Source organism: Sinocyclocheilus grahami, unplaced genomic scaffold, assembly GCF_001515645.1.
Source record: "Sinocyclocheilus grahami isolate Dianchi unplaced genomic scaffold, SAMN03320097.WGS_v1.1 scaffold137.1, whole genome shotgun sequence".
NCBI lineage: Eukaryota > Metazoa > Chordata > Actinopteri > Cypriniformes > Cyprinidae > Sinocyclocheilus > Sinocyclocheilus grahami.
The window spans coordinates 1901636-1911611 of NW_015505316.1; the positions used below are offsets into that span (position 1 = coordinate 1901636).

At 34.8% G+C, this 9976-nt stretch overlaps 1 protein-coding gene across 9 annotated transcripts in view; it reads right to left on the minus strand.

Annotated features, from left to right (window-relative positions):
* The window catches only part of rap1gapa (RAP1 GTPase activating protein a), a 72837-nt gene that overhangs the window by 23608 nt on the left and 39253 nt on the right, over positions 1-9976 (minus strand). For 8 of the 9 annotated variants that reach the window (XM_016280137.1, XM_016280140.1, XM_016280142.1 and 5 more), the window contains 4 exons: positions 3418-3465; positions 2969-3007; positions 2660-2845; positions 1540-1643 (listed from right to left, as the gene is read on the minus strand). In XM_016280137.1, the coding sequence (XP_016135623.1) occupies positions 1540-1643; positions 2660-2845; positions 2969-3007; positions 3418-3465 (377 nt within the window). Of the gene's footprint in view, positions 1-1539; positions 1644-2659; positions 2846-2968; positions 3008-3417; positions 3466-5627; positions 5661-9976 lie in introns of those variants that run through there. The other variant, XM_016280143.1, reaches the window with a different exon arrangement.

The window sequence follows — 9976 nt, forward strand, 5'->3', positions numbered from 1 at the left end:
TAGTGAATTGGTGGGTTTTTGTTAAATGTGAGCCAAAATCACCACAATTAAAAGAACCAAAGACTTAATCTACTTCAGTCTGTGTGTATTGAATTTATTTAATACACGAGTTTCACAATTTGAGTTGAATTACTGAAATAGATTAACCTTTCCACGACATTCTAATTTATTGAGATGCACCTGTATATATGTACTGTATGTAATATAAAAATCAATTTTGTCATTGGGGTAGGAATATGCATACACTTTTCCTACCCCAATGACAAAATTTATTTTAAAATTAACTTAAATGATTTTAGCAAATGGCTGCAATATAACAAAGAGTGAAAAATTTAAGGGGGTCTGAATACTTTCCGTACCCACTGTATGTAAATATGAGCAAAGGTGGCTGTGAAAATAAATCTGCATAGTTTATCCTTTTGATCTTTCATTCAAAAGTTCACAAAATTCTAACCTTTCATTTAAGTAAAACAAAGGAAAGTGGGGGAGAAATCTCATTATGAAAAGTTTTCTCTAGTTCACGTTGGCCACGATTATTGGCACCCAAACATTGCAATGTCCTTTTCCCAAGATAACATCTCTGAGTTTTCTCCTATAATGCCTTTCTATTTTGTGAAGCTCAGCAATCTTTTTCTACACATCAGAACTATATTCTTTGGTTTTACTCTGGGAACTAAGGGAATGACTAAGGGAACTTGGCCTTTGTGTTCCTCATATTTATAATCCTGTGGAACAGGAAGTCATGGTTGGACAATTTCATGCTCTTAGTCACCCTGGTGTGCTAATTTTTTTTAAATATGAATGGGAATATAATTCGGAGACATGTTACTCAAAATAATTTATATGGGTGCCAGTAATTGTGGCCAACATGCATTGGAGAAGAAAAAAAAAATAGTTTTAATATATTTAGTTTCACATATATTCTCTGAGAACAAGATTTATTATCGTTCTCAGTTTTGCTTCGCTTCAGTAATGCATTAAAAATCCTCATCCCAGGCAGCTAAGAAGCAACAACAAAAAAGTTTCTAGTGGAATTAAAGCACAACATGGCCCAGACCTACAACAGTAACACTTATTAACAGTCTTCACTTCAGTGTCATTGTGGCATCATTAAATGTGTCACATGGATTTGATAACACGGACATCCTGCTGTCTTCCCTCCACCCACACACATTGCCCTATATTGTCCATCTGGTGCCTAATGCGGAAACGAGGGTGGCGTGTACATTTGGCCTGTTTAATCTGTGAGAAAAGGTTTTTTTATTGTAGGTCCGAGGAAACATTCGCAGTTGTCAAGGAACAGATATCAGTGTGCTCTGTTTAATGTCCACAATAAAAGCCAAATCTCAAAACAAAGTAGTGAAACTGTGCCAGACACTAAGCCCTTCATTAGCCGCCCTCATCTAGAGACGTTTGGCAGGACACAAGGCCAGGAGACAAGTAAGTGATTCGAGAAAAGTAAATAAGACATGACAGCGGGGGAAGCAATCTAGAATGGATGGAGAATAAAAAGCAGTATTAGAAGAGAGAAGGTCACACCTGAGCATGAGACGGAGATGCTCTTGGTCCCCGATAACATCATATTTCATGGAGAACACCAGGTGGCCCAGGGCACTGTCCACTGTATAGTAATTAAAGTGTTCCTAATGAAGGAGCAGAAGGCGAAGCTGTGAGCGCTCATTCATTTTCACACTTGCACACTCATTTCACTTTTCAGTCCCAACACTCCCCCACAGATCTAAGAGCGAACCGATCACTTCTTTATGCACATTAGTTTAATTTATAATGGATATTAGATGTGAATACATTAAGCCCATTTAAGCTAAAGCCTAATAAATCTTCATTATGTCTGCCTGCTGCAGTGTCACCACTGTCACATTGGCCTATGTAATTAGGTTACATTTGTTAACAATTACATTATTGAAACTTATTCAAATGGATGGGCTGAAGATGATTTCAATCTGAATGTTCAGCTTTTCTATGCATTTTCAACTTGTGGGGGCTCATGTTTTATATTTAAGGTTTTCTGCAGACATATTGTTCACTGATAATTTTTACCTCCAGTGGACTGTTGTGGGCAAATCATTGCGTTGAATCCGAGGACCTAAACAGTTTGATTAGTGAATTAATCTTTCAGACCAGTTTGTGAACTAATTCACTGAAAAGTTCTGAATCAAAAGAATAGCTTGACCATGAATTTGAGATTTCTACTTTTCAAACTCACAATAATGTACCAAGGAGCGGCTGTGCAGTTAATAATGACTTGAATTTTGGACTGCTCATCCATCTCACAAAGCTATTATATGACTTTAAAATACAACTCTGGGTTATTGCCATTCTAAACCCTGCTGTTAAACGTGAAGCAAGTAGTCCTTTTACCCAGGGTTTAGAATGACCCAGGGTTTACTATTTCAAGTGTGAAAAGCCCTTAATAATGCATAACTTTAGTGAATGAAACATATAGTGCATAGAGCAATATAGTGCACGAGTCGAATGGACCACTTTTATAACAATTTTACTTTGATTTTATTTCTTCAAGAAATTCACATTTTGTGTTTCACAGAAGTCAGTCAGTCATACAGGTTTGGAACGAAATGAGGGTGAGAAAATGATGACGCAATCATTTTTGGGCGAATTATTACTTTAAGCAAATCCTTACTTTGCCCAGAAAATGCTTCCTGTAGATCTTAGCACTGGTGTTGTACTCCTGTTTGAAGCGTGAGTTGGCAGACAGGAGCTGGTCCAGGTCGATCCCATTGCTCAGCTCGTGATTGGTCCCTTCAATCCAATAACCCCCGAACTGGGGCAGCAGAATCAAGGGAAATGGAGTCTTTCTGCCGAGAACCTGACAGAGACAGTGAATAAAAACAATTACTGTGACGGTCAGTCTTGCAAGCGCACAATAAATTCCACTGAGATATCGACAGCCAAATGTTTTCTGTCAGCTCTTTTTTCTGAACTGGTTTACCTCATGGACGCTGGGGTAAGGGATGTAGTCTTCCTCAGTCTGTAAGGAGATGACATTCAAAACAATAATAATGCAGTAGATTTATTTTGGTTGCAACAGACCCTTTTTAAACTCCAATGACCCAAGGAGCAAAAAACACTCTACTTGCTCATCTGCTGGTTTATTTAAGAGAACTAACTCACTATCTGTACTCAGTGTGATGTGATCAGTTTGATTCTATACAGGCAGTATGGCTGTAGGCCAGAGAATATTGCTCAGCACCAGCTAATCTTATTTGATTGCAGTTCCATTAGTGCAAGGGAAAGTGGGCTAGGGATGTCTTTGAAAACTAGATGCACCAGCTTGACTGATAACCAGCTCTTCTATTTGAAGCAATACAATACGTGTTTTGTATTTTTGTGAGAGTTCGTGTTTACAGGGACAAAAGGGAGCTGGTGAGGTGAACGTACTTTGAGAGGAGGAGGAAGAGTGCATCGTTGCTCGTCCATTCTGTTGCTCTGAAAGATAAAAAGAGCGAATCTGTCAGCCCTATAGCAGCCCTGTCAGCCCACGTGTGAAAGCAAAAATAACACAGGTTAGATCTACTGAGGAAGAGGAAGCTAATGATATTTTCATGCCTTTAAAAAAAATACATGGAACACATATGCAAGAAAATCTCAAGTTATAAACTATAGGAATTCTGGAAATTTCTCTAAAATTATATATCTTGAGAGAGACACATGATGGATAATATTAGAAATATAATTTACGCATCTTAATTCAGGGGCTACCGTAAATGTTCAAAAACAATGCTGGACAATGTTTAAATGAATACAATAATTATTCATTTTTTTTACACAATTATTCTTCATTTCTATAAAAATTAAGATTGTATTGCCCACAGTGAGCAAAACAACTCAATCTTAGCAAATATAAAAATATACTAATTAATGTCATTAATTTGTTTTTAAAGAGGGTGTATTCTAAAAAAAAAGCAATGAATTTTGAGAAATTATTTCAGTATAATTTACGACAAAATATTATGTAATTCATAAAAAAGGTCAGTGCAAGGAAAACAGTCAATAGCCAGGGGGAAAAAGTTAAACAGCATAATGGGACATTCATAAAATGATTATGAAAGACCATAACATCTTATTAAAGAAAGTTCACATGCACTTAAACAATATTAGAAAAGAGCACATTATTTTACGAAGACAAACTGAGAGGCAGAAAAAGCCTTTAGATTAGTCTTAGACAATGAACTGCTTTTTATTCTCTTTAATCTGGTTTTAAGAATATGGCAGACAGTGGAACACAAGATCAAAGTGCGATTTTGAGCATGCAGGGAGAAGACGTTCAAATATTTACAAGGTTATTCACAGTCATTATACAAAATATAACATCTTAAAGATTCAAGTATCAAACCCTTTGTCCACTTACTTCATTAAAGTGCTGAACATAAAAAAAGAAACCATCTCAGTGGCTCAAAAGAGTGAAGCGCTATTCAGTTCAGTACAGTTGAAAATGAAAATATTGTATGAGCTAGTCTCATTCTACTGATAGCAGCTGTAGATTTGAAATGCTGCACTGAGATGCAGTGGGGATTGAATGTCTGATCTATCTGATGACACATTCCATCAAGGGATCTTTATGGCAGACCAACTGTGATATACATACCAACACGTTTGTTATTTAAAACATCCTGTACATCTAGCTAAGCTTCTCATTTACTGTACAATGTCCTCCAGCTGCAACCCAACAATAAATCAAATCCAATTTCAATGTCATGCTGTTCTCCGAAGCATTATGGTACATTTAGTGCACTTATTACAGTTTCTGCATAGACATCTGTCCATTCTAAGTTAGAGATAACCGCAGTAATATCAAATGACTAAGATCAATATGTCTCTGTGTACCCAACATCAGGAACGTATTGTATTTCAGCACCAGAGACAACAGAGAATTTGTTCTCTTTATAGTTCAATCATGTACTCATTATAGATTTGGCAATTGCAGAACTATGATAATCAGGGCACAAGAATAAATATGTAAATTTTTCGCCATAACTGTAATAACATAATTATATATAACATATATATAATTTCTTGGAAACAAGATTTTACCCGTGCCAGAAAAATATATAGTTATATTTTTCATTTTAACACTTTATTTTTAATTTAACGCTTTTAACATTTCATTTAAAATGAATAAATACATCTAAATTACAAATTAGATTATAAGACTATAAATATTAGGTTTAATTTGCAATAACTGCTCAAAAAAAATGCAACTATTATGTAACTAGATACATAGTTTAAAAATTTAGTCATAGTTTAAAAATTATATTAAAAATATTTTTCATATTCATATAAACAATGAATTCTCTAAACTGTTTGCAACTACATTCTACATCACAAAATAACATGTTTTTACATGTACATTAAAGTAAGATACAGTATAGTGTGCAGCAGTGGTTGGGTAAGTGACTGACCTTGGGATCATTCTTGTGGTTTCTAATGAATAAATGTCCTCATTATTTACAGTGTTGACCTTCAACTACAACAAAAAACATGCAAGTGCAACTATGTAGCCCGTTAGGACAGCTGATTCAGGGTTAATGCTACTTCAAAGATGAAAGGCAGAGGGAAGGAAAAAGAGAAAAGTAAATGAAACACATTACCTGCATTTTCTCAATCATTTCAAATAAATCAGTAGTCTGGAAGAAAGGAGAGGAGATGAGATGGAATGAGATGAGATGAGTTAGAGTTGACCCCTGATTACATTCCCATGATATGAGAGGGGTGTGGCCAACAACACAGGCGACACGCTGCAGTGCAGGATACATCTCACTGCAGCTGCCTACTGAAAATATCCCATTTATCACTCAGACTTCATCAGGAATCAGACATTTAAAGCATTCAGACCACATTCACAGACTGCTTCTTTAATGCTGCTCAAGAGTGGCACAAATGTATTTACACAGCAATTGCACCTTAATACTAGGGCCTGAGATGGGTCAAAGCAAAATTTTGACTAGCTTTTATGCAGCATTGAGTTTTTACACAGAATTTTAAGCAGGCATAGAGCAGCCTTAACTCCGGTAATACTTTACAATAATGTTCCATTTGTTAACATTGTCAAATTTACAATGCAAAGGTGACATAGTGTGTCCACAGATTGCTTAATGTGGCTCAGAGGTGGCATAAATGTATTTACACAGCAATTACAACTGTATACTTTCATACTAGGTGCTGAGGTGAGACAAAGCAGGCATAATTTACCTTGGCTTTTATTCAGCATTGCATCTTCACACTGAAATTTAAGCAGGCATAGACCAGCCTTAACTTAGCTGTGTAAAGACACCTCAACTAGTTAACAACATGAACATGAACTAACAATGAAAACTATTTCTAAAGCATTAATTAATCTTAAGGTGTCACGTTAAGGCTGCTCTGTGCCTGCTTAAAATTCAGTGTAAAATCGCAATGTTGTATAAAAGCCAGAATCAAAATCAATAATCAAAACACACAGTTGTGATTCCTGTATAAATGCATTTATGCCTCTTCTAAGCAGAATTAAACAGTCTGTAAAGACACATAAATACCACTTCAGATGTGCTTCTATGCCACCTTTGGAAAGTTTGGAGTGTAAATTTCAACATTTATAGTATTAATACATTATTAAAATTAAACATAGTATCTGTTAATATTAGCTATTTTATGGACCTGAACAAACATGAACTAACACTGATCAGTTGTATTTTTATTGAATGAATGAATGAATGATGCATTTATATTGCCATCAAATATATTTATATTATATTTATATCTCCTCATTTATATGCATTTATTCATAACTAACATTAACAAAGATTAATAAATATTGTAACATATTAGTTATTGTTGGATAATGCATTAACTAACATTAACTAAAGGACCTTACTGCTACCAGTTTTCCCACATAAAATTGACTTTAATATCAGCACAACTTTAGGGGCATAATAGTGTTTTTGAATCCAGCCATGAGTTAATAATGCCAAGCACACTCAATATTGGCTGGTGGCAAAGTTAGTTTTGGCCCAACATGCAGGATACGGTGGAACTGACATTTCCTCTCTAGCCCGATGACAGCATGTCATTTTTAGATGATGCAGAAAAAGTACAGAGATAACTTAATCAACGGCACTCATATTTGGATAAAATGCTTGTAGCTGACTGTCTTTGTAGCCATGAAGTTGGTTACAATTGGCTAAAATTATAATTGGATATAATTGTTATAATTGGCTGCTGAAGTACTTTGCAATAATTTCCCATGTATTCATATGCCAATTAGCAATATGACAAAGCCTTCACAACACGAGGCAATTTTTTCAAATCTGAGGATCAAGTGTAATATTTAACTTCTACATTCTAAATACATTTGTTTTGTTTCTTAAATCTTCTGATTATTCACTTGATTTATTACCACACACATTAGCATATATTCTTATCTACTAACAGATTAAGTGATTCCAGTTTACTCTAGTGAGCTTATTCTAGTCTGGAGAACCTCCAAGACACAGACAGTAGAGTTCTGTCCAGCCTTTGGGACTGATCCAAAATACAACGTGAACGAGAGTGGAAACAATTATCTTCGATGTGTTGAGAATGAAGACTGGATGAATTTCTCACAGTCTTGAACAAATACTTTGTGTTCTGTAGCACATTGTTTAAACACATTGTGCGAGTCCTCCACCATCGGCAAACATAACTTGCACTGCTGCCTGGAAAACAAACTTCAGGGAAACTGAATCACCTCAGATAAAAAACACTGACACAAGGTTAGTCGAGTCAGACTGATAGTCCTGTTACACAAACACATTATCAAAAGCCTCTTCAGCCAAATGTCTTACCAAAACAACAGATCGTAAAGTAATTTAATAATACTACTAAACTCCAAACCATATGCACTTTATGGTTCAAAGTAACCAGTATCCTCCCTAAACAAACATGCACAGATGAACACCTATTGAATTACAAAAATACTGTAAATATAATGAAAAGATAAAATACAGAAATATATTACAGTAACCTGTACTGCAAAAAAAGAGTTTAATCTTTTGAATTGTATGAGCTTTGTTCGCCTCTCAAATAGCGGATGTATGGATGTAAGAACTATTTTGATCTTGAGATAAAACTAAAGGTAATTGAACATGACGGACTGTGATTAGCTTGAAAAGATTAATCTGCAGCAAAATGATAGTGCATGTCAGTCTGCACTGAGAGCAGCTCTGTCAGTGATGGGAGAAAATCCATATTCTCTTTTCTTGCTTGCATTCAAAAATTGCTGTGCAAGGAAAAGGAAAGCCTTTGATATTTCGCTGTAAGAACATGACAATGTATCAGGTAAGCATGAAATATACTCTGAGATGACAGAACTTGCACAAATGAAATATACCCTGCTCTCTTCACACTCATGATATTCTTTTATTATAAGCTGATTTTTTTTTATTAATTGCTGTTGGTTTTAGCAATGTTTTGCTGCACAGAATTAACTATTAAAAAATCTATTTTTTTCTGATGTGTACTCAAATCAAATTCGGCTAAAAAATCAGATATTTAATGCTCCCAGCATTTATCCAATATTTTTGTTCAGACTGCAAATTTCCCATACTTACTGCATCAGGTCTTTTCCAGTGAGAAACTGTCACTTGCTGTGGGTTGAGCTGTGCATTTAGACTTTTAGCCATTTTGAAAAAAGTAAAACCAAACCTTCAAAAGTCACAAAGCAAAATATTGTCTGAAGGCTGCAAATCTACAAAGTCCTCCAAAATCCCTGGAAACATCCAGCCCCGAGTGCTGCAGCAGGTTCCATGTCAATAAAAAGTGAGAAACTCCAGCAGGGCAGCACTAGACTGTTGTGTGTGCTTTGGGAGGTGCGTGCATGTCTGTAACATGAAGTCTAATTGTGTATTTAAGCATTAAGATCCTTTAACTCCAGGTGCTCTGGAGTCTTTCCTCTCTCGGGGGAACAGAGTGAATTGTGGAGGAGATGTTGCATTCCAACAGAATTAACTTTCTCTCCGTCTTGCACTTTTTCTTTCTCTCACTGGCAGAAGTTCAGGATAAAACAGAGCTGATCTGAGTCTGGATCTGCTCTCTTTCTGTCAGACAAGCCTGAGCAGAGTCTTACTTACTCATCAACTCTGTTTCAAAACCTAGTGCAACATCACAATCAGGGTTTGAAATTAACATCCGACAACCTGCCAAATGTGGATGAAAATTAAATGTTTACCTCCATTGACAATTTGGCAAGTTATGATTAATAAATTGGTGTCCTACGTGTGAGCAGAGCATTGTTATGATCAATTATCAAGAATTGATAATGCAATACTGTTTGTATGTAGAATATAACAGGGCCAGGACAGGGTCTGGGATTGTTTTGCACACAATTTTAAATGTTCATGAACTTCGCCACACACACATCTTAACCACAACATATGGGTAAAACTACACCCAATTTAATTAATAATTTAATAATTAATTAAATAATAATTTATGTAATGAATAAAAAATGATTAATCAACTAAACGATTACACTTTCAACAATTACATTTGCAGAATACATACCCTGTGCTCAAAATTAGCCTGAAATGTTAAATAATTAGCCTAATTAAGGAATGTAAAGATACGTTTCCAAAAGCACAAACAAAAAATAAAATTGTAATTGTTAAAATGTCAAAATTATTATTATTATACAGTACGTTCACAGAAAAATATGAAATACAATTAAAAAGATATAAAAATATTTATTATGAATATTTATTGAAATATAATATAAAATATAACTATTGTAATTTTTGTATAATGGTTTTGTAAAGTCCAATTTGTTTGCATTTTGCAATGTTTACAATTTTTTTTATTTACTATTTTTCATACTGTGATTTTTGGTGAATAAACTGTGTTTGTAAGCTTTTTTTTTTGGTACTGAATGAAATATCACTTTTATATATATATATATATATATATATATATATATATATATATATAT